Source organism: Aulostomus chinensis, chromosome 2 (assembly GCF_037954235.1).
Source record: "Aulostomus chinensis isolate RoL2024-O1b breed Wild chromosome 2, RoL_Achi_v1.0, whole genome shotgun sequence".
Classification (NCBI taxonomy): domain Eukaryota; kingdom Metazoa; phylum Chordata; class Actinopteri; order Syngnathiformes; family Aulostomidae; genus Aulostomus; species Aulostomus chinensis.
This window is the reverse complement of record NC_141321.1, coordinates 14,906,717-14,925,477: the sequence shown is the minus strand read 5'-3', so window position 1 is coordinate 14,925,477 and position 18,761 is coordinate 14,906,717. Positions and strand designations below refer to the sequence as shown.

General features: G+C 40.3%; 1 protein-coding gene across 3 annotated transcripts in view; it reads right to left on the bottom strand.

Annotated features, from left to right (window-relative positions):
* pcdh9 (protocadherin 9) overlaps nucleotides 1-18,761 on the bottom strand; it is a 215,288-nt gene that overhangs the window by 57,955 nt on the left and 138,572 nt on the right. For 2 of the 3 annotated variants that reach the window (XM_086180759.1, XM_086180774.1), the window contains exon 4: nucleotides 292-493. In XM_086180759.1, coding sequence (XP_086036885.1) covers nucleotides 292-493 — 202 coding nt within the window. The remainder of the gene's footprint in view (nucleotides 1-291; nucleotides 494-18,761) is intronic. The other variant, XM_086180766.1, reaches the window with a different exon arrangement.

The following is an 18,761-nucleotide window of genomic DNA, read 5'->3' as shown; positions in this document are numbered from 1 at the left end:
TTCAATGACTATTTATTATCTCTTTCCAAGTAGCTGTAATCATTCCCCGAGGGCACCTGAAACATTATTTTGTTGACTTCAATGTGCAGTTTTAAGTCAAAGCATCCCCTGATTTCCCTGTGGTCCACAGCACCAGCAGAAAATTGAAGAAACTGTTCAAAAAGTCAACATGCGGCAGCCCCGACATCGTGCTTTAAGAGAGTAAAGCTCATTTTTTTGAGTGAGTGTATGGAGAGAAAGAAAGAAAAGGAAACCGATCATGCATGGGAAGAGAGAAAGATTAAAACTCACCAGAGTTGGGATCGGAGTTACCATCAGCTTCAGTCCTCTTATCAGGGGAGGCCTGTTCGTAGAAGTCATCTTGCGCCTGCACCAGAGGGAGAGGTTGTGTGAGGAGGGAGCCACTGCCTACAGGCTCATGGTCCCCCAGACCGCTGTCACTGCAGCTCTCCTGAGAGCCATCCGGCAGGTGAAACGTGACGCGCCTCTGCGACTAGAACCAAGAGCACAAAACAGAGCCTCTGATGTTAGTGCTCTGCTCTGTTCCCTAAAATTTTGCTTTTATATAATTACTTTATACTCAGCTAAGAAATGAGGGAGGCATCGAAGGACAGGGTTTAGTTTCAGAATACTGAGAATGATCTCTGATTAAAGTAGAATTCAAGTGCTAGTTTGTCTCGGGCCAAGTGTATCAATGGGAGAGGGAGTTAACACATGGTAAACACAGTCACGTTTCACTGCACAATGACAAGGAACAGCACACAAATTACACTTCATGCACTGTAAAGAAAACAAGGTGAAAGATGGGAAATGTGTTAGCCTTTCATAAACACGGAGAGCAAGGGATGTCAGGCATAATTAATGAAGGTCATTAAAACTGGTGGCAGCGTATTATCATTTTTGTGAGGAGTGCTACAGGAACATTTCACAAACTGAGTGTGCTGATGGTGCTGTCGGTTCCTTTGGGTGGTGGCAAAGTCTTCCCGCGTAACGAGAGTATCTCCATGAGTGCCTTCCCTCCCTCGGCCATTGCACTGAGGTGTGGAGCTTCATTTGATTACCAGCACGTTTACTTGAATCAATAATTCACCCCAATAGATCATATTGTTTATCTTCTTTATCCAGCTGCAGTAATCAACTGACACTTTGATTTGAGCTAAAAACAAAGAAATCATCAAAAGACTTCCCGTTTGACAGTTTTGCTGTTATAAGCCATCAGTCTCTATTAGCATCAAGCTAAATATACCTTGCTGATACTTTCTGCATTCTGGAGTCACATAGAAGTGATGCAGCAGGTGGAAACTTACCTGTGGCCTCAAAGGACCTATATGTGAGTACTTACTGTAAAAGGTCATTTTTGTTGTGGATAAAGAATCATTTTTACCGTGGTCTGAATGTATAATGTGAACAAACTATACCCTATATAATTGACTCAGTGCCACAGTGTTACAAAAATATTCGGCTAATGATCACAAGCAATATAAGCCACCATGCATTGCTCTGGCTAACAGAGAAATGGTGGACAGATGAGAGGATTGAGAGGAGACTCGTGCAGCATCCAAAAGTGGTATTCACATTTTGGAGATAAGCTTGTCCTCTAATCCCTCGAGGGTGAACAGGGAGTCGTGAAGTAAGGGTTGATTTCCGTTCACAGCCATTGACCTAAATTCACTTCTTTGGGACTAATTTGCCCAACCTTTACCAAAACTAACCAGTGACCCAAAAATCAGTATTTTACCAATTGAGGACAGAGCTTTTGTCCTCAATTGCGTATTTTGTCCTCAATTAACTGATCTTAAGTCTGCTTTGTGTCCCTGAAAGTGGCTTAAATCACACACACAATCACTCACACACACGTGCACACACACACGCACACACACACACACACACACACACACACACACACACACACACACACACACACACACACCATCTTTAAAGCCATCCTGATTGAATTTCCAATTGCTAATTCCGATTGTCTTTTCCCCTTGCTCTAATGACATTTTCCTCAGGCTTTTTCATAAGTCCAGACACAAGCCTTCAGCTAACCTTTCGTGAGCACAGAGAGGTCCCTGCCACATCCTTGGTGATGACAGACAGAGGCGGGTTTTACAGTAATTATTGGCAAAAGCAAAGGTCACCCAATCTGCAGTGTAATGCAAATGACCTCATTATATATTTAAAACCACTCCGAAAGCATGCAACATTCAATTACAAAAAAGGGAGAAATAAAGGGTTTAATGAGATAGATAGATAGATAGATAGATAGATAGATAGATAGATAGATAGATAGATAGATAGATAGATAGATAGATAGATAGATAGATAGATAGATGGATGGATGGATGGATGGATGGATGGATGGATGGATGGATGGATGGATGGATGGATGGATGGATGGATGGATGGATGGATGGATGGATGGATGGATGGATGGATGGATGGATGGATAGATAGATAGATAGATAGATAGATAGATAGATAGATAGATAGATAGATAGATAGATAGATAGATAGATGGATGGATGGATGGATGGATGGATGGATGGATGGATGGATGGATGGATGGATGGATGGATGGATGGATAGATAGATAGATAGAACTGTTGTGTTTTCATTTTGCTGATGGTAAAAGAAGTTGGCCTTTAGCAAGGTAACCATGCATCTGTTGCCAGTTCTTTATCAGGTCTAGTGAGACAGTGTTTAAATCTAAATATATTAAATATATTTGAATCAGTTGAATCATATTTGAAATATTTATTACGCAAGTGAGTCCGACCTCATCACTCCCCTGCATGTGTTTACATCAAGATACTAGGGATTGATGTCAGAGCCTGCAGGTGCAGGCTGAGGTGGTGTTGGCGGTGCTGAATGATAAGCATTGATGCAGGGCAGCTGAGGTGACTGACAGGCAGAGGGCGAAGTGCCTGCAGTTTGAATTAAAATAATGTTAAAGTTTCCAGATTAATCCCGTGGTGTGAACACGTAAATCCCTGCGTTGGAACTCTTGCCAGTAGCATGTGACACACCTCACTCTGTAAACACTTAATGTGGCTGCTTCCTTAATGCGAAGAACTACGTATAAGATAAAGTTTGACCGTGTGTTCCTCCTTCTAGAACGGACGTTTAGGAAAAGGCATGAGGGGCCCCCAGCAGTGTCCCTCTCGTGTCCCTGTGTAGCACATCGTACACTAAGGGTCATTACAGCGTCTGTCCATGACAGTAAAATGGTCAGACATTTTCAAAGTTCAATCAGCCTCTTATGGGCTGAAATCAACTTCACTCCACATCTCATCTAGTGCTAAAAAAAGTTACGAAAAAAAAAACAATTTTCAAAAACCACACATGTATGCCCCCACCCCCCACAAAAAACAATAGTGTTTTAATATTGTGATTAATTGTGAGTAATCCCAGATATTATTGTGATGAACTTGATAGATTTTTCTAATTCGTCACCGGCTCTAATAATTAGGAAACCCAGAAAACATATTGATTAATGAAATGATTTTGCATTTAATACAAAGACAGCTCGATGAAAGGAACACGGTCCACGGACTCAGCAACTGATTGTTATCTTCTTGTACTGGTTAAACCTTAAGCAGATTAAGATCAGTACATGACAGTATCTAGAGAGTACAAGCAGGCTGGTATTAAATTAAGGCAATCATGTGAATATGCTGATGAATGAAAGCAAAAGAAAAAGCAGCGAGACACAGAAAAATATGGCCTCTGTGGCTTGAAGCCCAAAGAAAGGAACGGGCAATATGACTTTTTAATTGTCATTATCGGTATCACACAATATATCTTACGACATATGAATGTGACAAGTACTTCCGGGGCAATAATTGAAATTGTGTGTGTATGATTAAGATTTATTGTTGTTTAATTATGTTGTTTAACCCTAAAATGAGACCTTGCCGTGAATGGGTTTGGTCAGATTTGTATAACTTTGATTTCCTTCAGTTTAAATTGGATAAATTCAACCAAAACCAATTGTTTATTTAGTCTCATTTATAAATATGAATAGTAATATTAAAAAAAAACTCATCCAGGTTTAAATGACTTACAGCATCTGTGTTTTCTCTGTGCTTGTGTGTTTTTATTCAATGGTTTAAGTCTGTTTGAGGATATTTGTGTTTCTCTTTTGCTGACAGTCACTTCTGTATTAGCATAAGACCAGCTTAAACTATCCCTACTGCCAGTTTACAAGATATTATGGCTTATCTCGCCTGCTAACCCTTATTATCCGCTTGTTTTTATAATTTGCCTGACCAAACACACATACACACACACACACACACACACACACACACACACACACACACACACACACACACACTTTTCACCAACACAGACCAAATACACTTTTCTGCTGCTGCTCTAAGGTTTACATTCCAGCAAGCCTACAGATAATAGCATTCACCCTTGGATCTTTCTAGAAAGGATATAATAGTAAGCAAACTGAAAAATAAAGACTGGCAGGCAGGAGCAAATGCCAACTCTTCAAACATCACGATTTGATAGAAATCATTCAAGTCACCTTCAGTCAAGGAAGAACAGTTGAATGGGTGAGCTTCATTGTGTGGAGATATTTGACAGGAAGGCAGCGTTACTGATGAAGGAGTAAATCTCTGATCAGCAAGCAATCATTTTAAGAGCTCTGAGCTTTAAAATCACAAATATTTTGGGAGTTGATCCTGAATGATCAAAATACACAAGAATGACGTGGGGGGGGGGGGGACCTCCAGTTCACATTACTCCGACAAGTAACTTCATAGTGAAAGAGAAAACATATTGTGTCCAGTAAAGAAATCGGAAATATTTGCATATTCACCCACTCTGGAGAAAAGATAGTGGCATTCCACTGATTTTAAAAGATGAAGAAGTCTTTATTGTAGATCCAAGTAAATTTGTTCTCTGCATTTAATCCATCCTTTATGGAGCAGTGAACGGACATATGAGGAGCTTGGGGGCCAGCTCCAGATCTTTTGTATTACATACATATTTTGTGTGTGTGTGTGTGTGTGTGTGTGTGTGTGTGTGTGTGTGTGTGTGTGTGTGTGTGTGTGTGGGTGGGGGGCATCTAAAGGAGCCGTGACATTGCTAACCACTGAGCCTCCGTTCCGCCTCATTTGAAAGTAATATTTTAGTTGCATAATAGCGAGCATATAAGTCCTACACGTAGCAGCAAGTAATGGTAGTTTGCATAGTAAATAGTCGCAGTATTTTGGATTCATTCACTTGATATCTTTTTTATTGATTTAAAACTCTGGTTTTCATTTTCAAGCACTAACAAATTCTCTGTTCAAGCTGAAAATTAAGTATTGAGTTTTAAAGCGCAATATTATCATTGCAAATCAGACAGACAACAAAAGTAACTCGTGACTTGGTTATTCACCCTGAAAATCCTTTAAACAGAGACGGCCATATTAATAGAGTTGTTGTGGAGGATCACAAATCAATGAGGAATATATTGAATCAAAGAGTAGAAGAGAACAAAAGGGTGTTGGGGTGAGATCATGTGCTACCCTCTTTACTCTCTCCTCCTGAGTGAGACCATACGGAGCACAAGTCCAAAACAAGTCCTGTGTTGTATTGTGTTCCAAATGAATACAGCGTACGCGAAATTTCAGGCAGGTTTAATGAGGGGGACTCACTGAGGAGACGGTGCATGGACAGAAACACGTGCAAAGGAAGGCAACTTCCTCACCCCCACAAATAATCTTATCTAGCAGCAGTCTGACACCTGCAGTGAGAGAACACTTCCCACGAGTCCGTTCTCACAATCAGACCGCTGAGAGAGATCAGTCAACCAGGAAAACAAAACTCACCACCCCCCCCCCAAAAAAAGGACATCTTTCTTTTCTTCTCTCTGCCCTGCTCTCTCACTTCTTATCCTTCCCTTAGAGACCAAAGGTGCTGTGCCATCTGCTGGCCACCTTAGTAAATACACGTTTTAATCAATACAGGCCAGAAATTCTTTGTTCCACAGTTGATTTTTTTTTATCCTTTGCCACTCTCTCTATTCCTTAACACCTCTGCTGCAGCTGCTGATGTTGCTGTACTACAACAAGAATTGAGCCAATAAAAAGGACAAAGCTGAGTCTTCTTTGATAACATCAGACCTTAAATAGAATAATGTATGTTCTTTTTGATTCCCCATAGTTTTCATCTCTGCTCTGACAAGCTGCATTAACCCATATAGCATCAAATCAGATGTGAAACATTAGCAGATGATAGACATTTTTGCCTGTCAACACAGAATTTGAATTTCCTGCAGGTACATCTATAAAATGAGTCGCAGACAGGGCACTGCTTTATAAGATGTAAACACAGTCAGAAACAAGCTTTTCAAATAGCTTAAAAAAGATGAAAGACATGGAGATAAAAAGAGTTCCCAATCGTGTTTCTGTATGAGAAACATTCAAATAAAAAAAGTTGCAAATAAATCACAATCTCTCCTGTCTTTGATTTTGACTTGAATATTGACATAGTCTGCTCCAGCTGCCTTTTCAGATGCTAAGTTTGCAGCCTCCTGCTTTTCATCATTAAATCATAACTCCGCAGCTCTGAGAAACATCTGCATTCTGCCACATCTACAATGAAGCCCAATCACTCACTTGCTCTGTGCTTTACAACACACGCAAGCAAGCAACCGCAACACACACACACACACACACACACAAACGTGTGTGTGTGTGTGTGTGTGTGTGTGTGTGTGTGTGTGCGTGTGTGTGGTGCTGTAGTGTGGCATAGTGTAGTGTGACTGTGTTTCCAAAGAACACTTTGCTCAGCATGTGATTATCAGCACAGTCCATCATTTCATCACTTTCTAGGCTAAATGATCTTATGCAGATTTATGGACACATTATACAGTGTGCATGCTTATTTATTTGCCCTCCCAACCATTTATATCCCAATCCCAACAAGAAACATTTTTTCTAGTTTTTTTTTTCCCTGATAAAAAAGTTTGCTGGAAACAAAACTGGCGTATTATAAAATTGTAGAAGCATTCGCCTATTTTCTCATCCAGTAGATATGGAGAAACATTAGCATGCATTAGGAGTTGTGTTTCTGCCAAACAAAATGATTGCCCAATATTCATTCTCCTTTTACCGTCACTGTATTTATATTGGACTATCTGCCATTTGTTGCTAGGCAAGTCATGCAAATATGCATCCACAGCTGGAAATGAGGGTGATTGGAAAAAAGTAAGAGTAATAAAATCTAAATACTGAGCTGGAACATGTGTAGTTATTAAATTCAGTCTGCAGAATTTTGTTGGTTATCACTGTAGACCAGCAGACATTCATTGTAGCAAAAGTGGAAGTGTATATGATGGATGTTTGAAGATTAAAAACAATTGTAAAACTGTAAAATTGCGTAGGACACAAGGACCCCTGGATGAATTGCCTGAAACACCACTTTTTTCTTCAGCTACAAATATATTCCAAGAGAACAGATGTACTGGATTAATGTGAGAGTAAAAAATGGAGCCTGTCCACCACAGAAATGCAACCACATAAGAAATAAATGAAAGCGCCCAAAATGTCACATGCCCTCTAGTGGTCATTACGAGTAGATAAAGGGAGTTTATGTGGTTATACAGTGTGAATGTCAGTGTAAAGATGGAGACTGGGGCGGTAAAGGGCTATGCTGCAAGAAACCAGTATTTGATTCTGATTATCAACACTGAGTCAAGAGTGCTGAGCGCTTATTGGAACCATCCATCGTCCATCATCGTCGTCCGCTTATTCCTTACTAGTAAGGGTCACGGGGGGGGCTGGAGCCTATCCCAGCATCGACACATCAGCGGGGTTCACCCTGGACACGTCACCAGTCCATCGCAGGGCCAACATACAGAGACGAACAACCATTCACACTCACCTTCATACCTACGGTCAATTTAGAGAATCCAATCAGCCTCGTCCCTTATTGGAACCCAAACCAGTATTTTTGTACAAGAACCCAACCAGATATGGATGCCACCTGCGCCACCAATAAGAACACAAACAAGATCATATAAAACGTGAATAAAGGAGTGGAGGAAGTGGAGGTTGGAGGACTCTACATCCAGAGGCTTTAGACTATTGCTGCAGTGGCTCATTTATTGGTGCCAAAAATACATCCTCAATGTTATAGACTACAAAGCTGCTTAAGGAACAAACCGTAAACAGACTTGTAGGATAATCTCTGTTGACTTGCGAATAGCTCTCCAAGGATCTCCAAGTTAAGCTTATACTGCAGCCAACAGGCTAGGTGGTGGTTGAGTTAACCAACGCTGACACCGCAGACGGCCTACAGCTGAAAACATGAAATAAATACACTGCCTAAGCAGGCATGTCTAACTGTTAAATACAGTCGCGCCATCTCCCTCATTTACAGATCATCCCTGATCGCTATGCCCAGTTTATGTCGCACTGATTGAGGGGGAAGGGTGATAGATTTAATATGAGAAAAGGAACAAAGGTCTCTCTCTCTCTCTCTCTCTCTCTCTCTCTCTCTCTCTCTCTCTCTCTCTCTCACACACACACACACACACACACACACACACACACACAAGCAAACACACACACACCAGAATTTACCTTAACAGACTTCTTCAGAAGGATAAGATTTCATTTATAATTAACACCACCACTTGGGGCTGGATTTGGACATCTTGGCTGGTCTACTCTTTTTTTTTTCTTTACCCCTCCACCCTGCAGTCACATCTTACCTTTTCTGATGGATTTTACTCTCACCCTCTACTCCTGCCTCTCTCTTTTCATCCCAACATTGCTCTGCTGTTAAATAACCTGACTTCACTGAGTGAGAACTGTGAGACTGCAGTGGTTCAACCAGCCCCCCCTCTGTGCCTTAAGCGGGGCTGAAGAAACCTGTACAACTGCCACAGAGCATTAGCTACAAAAGTTAACCACTACTGACTCACTCATTGGTTCTACCCTCTGTTGGCATCCACAGCCATAAAATGAGAGACACAGCAATTCTTCTCTGTGTGTCTCCTGCATCAGGATGAAGGATTTGACAGTCAGAGACCGTTAACTACAGAGCAGAGCAGGCTACGCCCTGAGCACTGAATGGAGAAGCTTGATGTGTTTATGAGTTACAGTCCATGTGATCTTTGTGCTGCACTCAGCTGAAGACACTGAAGTCACATTCCTGTAGCACCACCAAGGCTTTTTCATGTACCTCAGACACACACACCTGGGTTGTCATGTTGATTTAATGAATTAGAAATCATTAAAATGTTATCAAAAATAAATAAAATACACATTAGGATTTCATTTAAAGCTCAATGTTTCCATTCATGTTAAATCAAAAGCATAATCACGGTGCACTCATAACAACCTTCAACCCTCTTAGCTGTCATGAAATCCTATTTGTGACTCCATTACACTAAATATGTAAAGAGGCACCCATTTGTTTAGCAGGATTTCTGTTTATTATGTTGAAATTATGGCTCTTTACACAGGCCTGATTATCCAGCTTTGAGAGATCAAATGGAAATCGATGAATCCAGGAAGTCTGTGTGATTTTGGCAACTGGCGAGTTTTAAAGATTAGAACAGCAAATAGACATTTTCCGTCTGTCTGTCCATCTTTATTTATATTTATCCTGTTACACATGGCTGAATCTCACTGTATTGCTACTTGTTTATAGGCTCTACTCAGCATCGTGGGTGTAAATACAGACTAACGCTGACAAGGATAAGATTGCATCTATTCAAGTTATGTCCCATTTTCTGCTTTTCCATATCAACATTTCCTGACTTGACACCAGGGGTCTTGTGATTTTTTTTTTTTTTTTTTACAACAATGTAGACAACATAACCAACTATTTGATTAACATATACCTGCTTAAATCTGACCATCAGCAAGAGTTTTATGTAGATAGCTCACGATAAAACATTAATGTATACAAATATATTTGATATCACTGTCTATCGATCGCTCGATAGATCGATCCATAGAGTGACTGATCGATAGATAGATTGATAGATAGATAGATAGATAGATAGATAGATAGATAGATAGATAGATAGATAGATAGATAGATAGATAGATAGATAGATAGATAGATAGATAGATAGATAGATAGATCAATCGATCTATCTACTGATCGATCGATCGATAGATCGATAGGTAGATAGATCGATAGATAGATAGATAGATAGATAGACAGATAGATAGATAGACAGATAGATAGATAGAGTATTGAATACCCCCAATACAATACCCTCTTGGATTTGCTCTTAATAACATTCTCAAAAACTACCCTGGTGGGTTCTTAAACCACTGACTTTTTTGCAACTGTGTTCTTCTGATGATGAATCTTACTGTCCTAGAATGTTCCAGTTGTCTCCAATTTGCATAAATGCACAATTAATTTACATAAAAAGGCTTAAAGAACTGAAGGTGTGGTTCAAACCTGAAATCACAGAAAATGAATAGAAAAAGTAAAGTAGTCAATTTCCAGTTTTGTCCTTTAACCATAGTGTTTTTTACTGTACTTCTTAACTTGTGATGTAGGTAAGATATTCAAATTTGTGATCACATCAAAAAGTTCAGTTCCCAAGCCTGATCAAAACCTCTAATTTTTACACTGTAGCACAAGGACAACTTGCTTGTGTACCGTACTGTAAAAGACAATCCAACAACAAAAATATACAGCAGGATCCCTGAGTGGTGCAGCATACACAAACACACACGCACACACACACTGAGGAAACATCCTCTTCGACAGAATGTACTTTCACTATGGCGGGGGACATTGTGTGTTAACTCTCCTTCAAAAGCAGCAGAAGATGATACCACTCGATAAAGGGAATCAGGTGATAACAGAAGAGATGTTTGATGCTCAGACACCATGGCAAGGTGTTGACAGTCCTTTCAAATATCACAATTGACACCTTGTACTTAACCATATGGACATCTCCTCATCGTGTAACACGAGCAAGCAAGCACAGCAGACTTAGCAATAGCTGTGAAAGCTTAAATGCAAAACATCCATTGATTTTCAAAATTCTGGATAAGGGATTATTGTGCTGATGGGGTAGAGATGAGCACAAAACTTCTACATATGAGGGAGTATTATAAAATAATGTAGGAGAAGGTTTTGAGGGCACAACAGCTGGAGAGGAAACCAACATGTTTGTTCTCACTGACTGAAACCACATTGTGCTTGAATGTGTTGAACAACCAGTCCAGTTTGTCCAGACTCAGATAATATACAGTGCTTAGTGCTGATTTCAAATGGTTTTATAGCTTTTTGGGCAAAATGGAACTCATCATTCCAACCAGGTTTTACTGAAATAACACTGAATAAAGTTCAGGAAGGTCTCCCATTTAAGATGACCTTTGATCTGTTGAATGTAACACTTTTTCAATCAAGACATAGTTTCAATGTCATGATTGGTACATGAAATCTTGATTTATGGTCATGCATCGTGCAAGGACAATGACCTTTGACCTTCAAAATCAAATCAGTACAGCTGAACAGGGTGTCACTGAGATATCACATGAACAAGAATGAGACGGACAGACAGAAATCCCTGAAAATAGAATTCCTCCAACAGTGTGAAGCATAGTACGATAGGAGGACTCTTCTACCAAAATAGCTGCAAATAACAAAGCTTTTGCAAAATTAATAGACCAAACTAAGAAGATGCCACATTAACCTCAGCTCTTATTTTCTTGGTCAATATGACCACTTTAAAACGTTTAACATCTCTAAATAAATGATTGACAGAACTGTTTCGCTTCATGTCTGATGATTTTTCCTTATTTTACAGGGAAAGCTGGGAAAACACACAGTTAAAGCGATGATTCTTTTGACATCTTCTGTTCACATTTGGTTTACGTATGTGTTACTTGGGGTCAGTTCATGTTTTTTGAGCTGCATAGAACATAGGAGTTGACCCTCTGCACTTGGGTCTTTACTAGTGTAACATACCTGTAGTAGCGCCAGAACCACTGACATGTAACACAACAGTGGAGGAGCAAATATAACCACACTCTTGGTGCTCTCGACTCCCTCTCATATCCTCGATAACAGACCAAAAATGTTTTTTTCTCCTCAAGGAAAGAGTGTGGACTTATTTAAACAGGTTTAATTGCTTTCTATAGTGATAATGCAGATTTTAAGGTGAATAATGTGTGGTGTGTATACCAAACTAGAATCCCTTGTGCTGCGTCACACAAATGAATATGTGTAACACCTCTAACAACTGCATACACTGTATATCCCATTACAAACTTGCACAGTTTCATGAACTGTAACCCAAAACAACAGCTTTAATGTAAATGAAGCCTTTAATGTCCACTACTGACTGCACTCTAACACAACAACAACATTGGTTACATGGTAGAAAACCACCATCCACCCTGAACTCAGTAATAAACATGAAGTAAAACTAGATCACATGATCAACCCACAGACTAGATCCCGCCACAACTCAACTATCCCTCAGCACTCATCACTGAAACAACCAAATATCACACCGCACAAAGTACATCATTCAATATATGACGATTTTATAAATATCAAGAATCCAACATGGCCGCCACAGGATGTTCGCAACAGTCAACAAAAGCAAGATTGAGGCCATACTGACATATGAGTCGGGTTTGATAAGAGTCGAGGGGCAGCAGCTGATGTTACAAGAAAAAAATAACGTCCTCAAATCACAGCATTGAAAAAAGGAGCAATTATTAACCTCATGTGATTCACAGGAGCTGCTGAAGTACTACAAAAGATGTAATAGATTTCATTGTACAAGGGTATGGTAATGATGCAGCCAGTGAGTGTGCAATGCTGCATCAATTACCTCATGCAGTCGCAGTGCTGCCTGACCATCACTGTAACACACACACACACTCAGTGTTGTTAACGAATAGGTTTCACACTTGTTGTTTTGCAATTTCACCCATCAGGAAAACAGAAACTAACTTTTTTTTTTTTGTAGGGGACAGTCATGGTGAAGGAAATACAATTAAGCTCAAGCCTTAATAATTAATTTTATGGTCAATGATCTTACCAGCAATTATTTCTGATGCAATTAATCATCTGGAAAATAAGAATCAGCCAGACCTTTTTTCCATTTGTTTTGTTGCCAAGCAGCAAAAAAATTATCTCAAAGCTCGACACCAGTATAATGCGCAGTAGAGGGTAGAGGATTTGTCTTGTTTTTTCTTTCATGTGATCACCTGACCATTTGCATTTTATGGGAGAATGTGAAGGAACAATGAAGACTTAGCTGCAAAATGTCAGCTCTGATCCCAGCGATCACCTACAGTGAACCTGCATTCTCGGAGCCGGCAAGAACGCCGGGCTCCCTCATGACAGGGCTGAGCTGGGAGTGTTTGACAGCATTTTACAGATTCAGCCTTTTTTTTTTTCCAGCTGAGACGCTTTGGTTGCCATAGATACAAACAATCAGTGGTATTAAGAATGTCAAAAAAAAAATTGTCAGCAAAAAGTGGCATGTACTTCCTCTTTATCCTCGCTGAACCACCCAGGGAGAGATGAGGACCCCACCAATCTGTGTTCATGAGATTTATATAAAATTGTCCTGATGAGTGTAATTTTCCAGTTGTTCATAATCTCCCTCCAATGTGATTGGACATCTGGGTGAAGAATGAAAAAGAACATCTTTTCATCCCTAGAATCCAGAGAGATATAGACCTGAAAAGAATAATAATAATAATAATACTAAAATACTTATGCTGCTAGCATTTGGGGCACAGAGTACAAACACTGTGCTCCCATTGCAAACAATTAAAAACATGGATCTGTGGCCTCAGGAAAAACACACTGCCAAACACACACACACACACACACACACACACACACACACTGGTGGACTAAGCCCCCAATTATGTTTCAAGGGGAATGCAATGTAACATTTAACTGCAAAGGTTTTACGAAGCAAAAGTCATCACCTCACCTTAACTCCATTTTCATTATTGTAACCATGACAACAAAGGTCACCTTTTGGAAAAAGTAACCTTTCACCAAACCACGATCCTCCCAGAATGTAACCAGGCTTTCTAGTGCCTAAACCTGATCAATTGTTGTGTTAGGCAAGTGTTGTCACATCATTAAACTTTATTATTATACAGAGCTGGAGGGCTTGTTGGATGATCACCATGGTTTCTAATCAACACGATTTGGAAAAAAATATATTTTTCTCTCATTTTTTTTGCAGACTGAAGCTTCATTATGTTTATGTACCGCAGCAGGGAGAAATTTTCTGCTTTGTTGAACTTCTTGAAATGATGCTTTTTATTTTTAACTTTAAGACCATGCAGCAAGATGCGGCCTTTATTTTTACTTGAACAACAGAAGGAGAAAAAAATGAAGGCAGAGAAGATTAAAAAAGCAATGAATATTAATGGACAATAAGACTATTTTCCACTGTGTGGGGGTCCATAATTTATTTGTTTTGTGTGATACATAAAGAACACTGATCTTGAAGGCTTGTATTGAGAGCTTTTGTTACCCTTGCTACAGGTTAGAAAAAAACCCAAAATAAATGAAACATTTTATGTTATTTGTAACATTAGGAAGCAGAAATGTTCATGAATGAGGCAAAACTTTGTGTGGACTTTGTAAATACACAGTGATGAAAGCCACCCTGGCTTCACAGTTGTCCTACCAGCATGACATTGCTCTGGGTGTACCTTTGTTTCTCATACACACAGCCTCAGTAAAATATAGTATTTACTGTTTTGGTTTCAGCAATTACTGCTTTTCCTGTTCTGATGCTGCTGTTGGCTTGACAAACAAACAAACAAACAAACAAACAAAAACAACAGAGACACAGAGGATGAATGCTCATGTGTGAAAATATCCAAGAGGCAGTATAGCTTTCTGACCAATGCTGTAAATTTTGAAAACAATGACTGAAACATTGATGTTCTGGGGTGATTCTCCTGTTTTCTGGGTCTGGAGAAGAGCAGCTGGAGGAGACAGACGGCAGTGTACCAGAGTGTACTCATAGATTTCCCCAACAATGTATAAACACATTGGTCAGAAAATGGGAAGGTTACCAGCTGAAAGGCTTATAGAGTGTGTGTGTGTGTGTGCGTGTGTGCGTGCGTGCGTGTGTCTTAACTTACATAACATGGTTCTTGAGTGTTTCAAATGTGATAATTACATGTGGGCACCAATGAAACAATGAGATGGATTTCCTGCTTCAAAACTGTCCCACAGTTGGGTGGAAGTGGAAGTTTGAACACCAGGCAGAACCAGAGGGCAGTTTGGCAATGAAGGGCAATGATGTCACACCATCGGTCGATGAGACGATGGTTGCCCACTGAACCCTCAACCATTGTAACATAGTGATTTCAAAGACCTCTGTGTTGAAAGGATTTGCTGCTGTCAGACCAGACCAGTCTCACCCCTATTCGTCAAAGACCCTCGTTGGGTCAACTTCCCCGTTACGTCCACTGCCAACATTGAGGGTACCCCCTATGCGTCGCAGGGTTGTGTCTCTAAGGTTCTTATCCATTTCAACCAGCAATGCAGGACTCTGTCCTACAATTTTGTATTCTGTCTGGTCCAATTTGCTTATCTATCTAATATTTTGTGGGGTTAGTGTTAGGGTTATGGTTAGGGAATAGCAGCAACACCGTGTTCCCTGGATCGCTAATCCCCTTTCATCAAATCCAACAAAGACAGATTTGCTATTACGTCTACGTTGTCAAGCGACCCGGAGGGAGTGCCCTCAATGTTGGCTGTGGAAATCACAGGGGTGTTGACCATAAGTCAGTCTTTGACGAATAGGGTGAGACTGTGCTGGTGGCGAGGACATTGGTGAGCTAGTGAGCAAGTCTTTTTTTTTCGTATTTTGATATTGGAGAGCTAAACCCCCTCCCTCCCTTCCCCCCAAAAACAACCTTGATTGTTATATGCTAATTTGAGAGACATGGCCCAACCCTGCCACTGTCTCCACAGTCTATACAGCTGAAGCTTCTCAATCATCCACAAAGCTTCACAGGATGCTCTCTAAGGTCATTTATTGTTCCAAACAAACTAGGTGTGTTCCAGAGAAATATGGGCTGTATGTTCTGCAGTGTGGTCTAGGGGTACCAAACGTCATTCGTGCAAATTTGACTGCTGGATCATTCGTTTTTATTCTCGTCATTCGCAGGAACTCTTTACCCAGCGAGGAGAATTTAATCCCGCCATTTCTTTCCATCATCAACCATGGCTGACGTTACAGCTCTTGCTGGCTTGTACCAGTTATGGAAGTCCAGCGCCAGGACCACTGATGTGACATCACACATGCCAGGAGAATCTCAATGCAGGTTCTCTCAACACAACGTCATGTGAATTTGTAGACACGAATGCGAGTATACACGCAATTTCGCGTCTATTTCCCTCTCTACATAGACTTTACATGTAAACTTAAAACATGAAACATTTGCATCACGTTTGATGTGAACACACCTTAAGAGCTGAAACCTGTAGGTCCGTCTCCAGTTATATGCATAGTCCTGAAGTTGTTTCTTTCGCACCTCTCTGCTCCTCCTCAGGTTCACATCTTTAGTCATCACTCCCTAAATTGAACTCTGTTTCCATATTTCCTTTAATGTTAGTAGTCAAACTGTGAAGATAAGGGGAGATGATGATGTCCAGCCCCCTGTTTTGGCTGCTGAACTACTTATATCGTGCCACTGGTCTTTCATCCCCACTGGGAAGCTTACTCTGGTTCTGTTCACGGTTGGTTAGCACACTACTCACACCCTGCTGTTTCTCTGATGCTTGCTCGCAGACAAGTTCTTGTGATGAGCTCACAGTGCTCCATGATGGAGGTGGCTGTCACAGTAGCTGGACTGAATGGGTCGGGAATGTGTTGGAAGTCTAAGCTGGACATGTCACTGATGAGAGTTCCGACATGACATCCCCGATCTTGGGCATGAGTACCATGATATGATTCCCTCCATCTCTTCCATCTCTCGACTCCCTGTTGAGAGACCATTTAAGTTAACCGGACTCACTTGTTGTCCGACCCCTGCGTCACTACCTGCTGCATTAGCTGATGAAAATGCTGTTCTGGGAGCCAAGCTCAGATCAGGCAGTGGTCATGGCCAGCAGATATGATGCTCTTTGGGTCTACTTGAGTGAGATATTGCTCTTATACGACTACAACAACACTCAGAATCAGGAGTTATAATCTATAACTACAGTTAGACAGCATCCAGGAAGACCATATGGACAGGATGTGAGATACAGTTCAGGAACATTGCACCTCTCAGCATCAAAATTGTGTTCTCTCTCTCTTTTTTGTCGTTTCCTCTTCGGTCACATTTATTATTCTCTGGGCATTACTTTTGTGACCTGCTCAGCCACTTATTCTGCAGTGTAAGTGCTTATGGTGCACCAGCAGCCCAAGGCAGGATGCCCTGATTTCTCACAGCAGGACCAAGGTTTGCCTGTGATGGTCAAACCCCTCTTGGGGGTGGTCCAGTTGTGCAGACAGATAATCTACTAAACTGCTGCTCTCCAGCCAACATCCCCATTGCTTTATTTATATCATGATGCTGATGAGTCACTTTTTAATAATTCCAAAAAAACAAAACACAATTTTGAACATATTACACTGTTTCTTGTACAGATTCAACAAATTAATTCTTCAAACAACGTTGATGACATGTAATCTTCAACACAAGCAGGAATATTGATGGGTAAGTTAATATAATTTGATTGTGAATTTCCCAATACCTAGTGACATCATGTCTGTTTCTTTTTTATCCAAAACAAAACAAAATTGAACTTTAAACAAGATGCAAGAGATATTAAAAAACTGATCTTTAATCAAATTGCAACCAAAAGTTTCACATTAGTTCTTGCGCTTAAATGTTGCAGATGTCAGTAAAGCAAACATTAGATAGAGAAGATGTATATTATAAAGTCAGATGAAATTGCAAATACTATGATTTATTCAAGTTCAGTGTTATTTGGCAGTAAAGTAGTCCAGATTGTTTCTCTGCTCATACGGATCAACGCATTTCTATCCAACATCAAATAATGACACTCAAAAGCCAAATAGCAACAGATTCTTGTCTTGTGTCACAAGACGCATTTTGGCATTTGTCTTTAAGTGTACAGAAAAATAGCACAAGCAGGCGGAGGAGTTGAGGTTCTGATTGTCTCTTACGTTTAGCAAGGAATCACTACTTGAATCAGGTCAAGGATTTAGAATACTTCCCAACACTTTTTAGAAGTAATATTTTATAATGTATCAACACCACGCTTGAGGCCAGCACCATATTAGGATTAGACACAAAGAAAATAAAAATCAAATTTTTAGGGCAAGTGGTAAGAAGGTACATGCTTTTACACACACACACACACACACACACACTTTTGTCACAATTGCACATGCTACACTCACCTGTCAGGAGTCTCTGACTCAGACATTGGGTTATTAGACAGGCTGCTGTTTTATACAGGCTCTAAAGGGTCTGCAGCGTGTCTATATCAGATGCTGAGGGCCGTGACAAAGCGCTGCTATTTTATGATTTAGAAATGGGCTGGACAAATTGAATCAAACTAAGCATGCCCGATGTTCTGTTGATTCATTGCTGCTGCCCGCTGGATCATAGAATGTTGAAAGACACTTTGCAAGAAAAAGTTTAGCAGTAGTAGAGTCCAAACTTAAAATCTGCAGAAGTTCCCAAGAATTGAGGTGAGAAAATAGATAATCTACTGGCTGAAAAACATAACATGTATTTCTTCTTGACTCTATATTA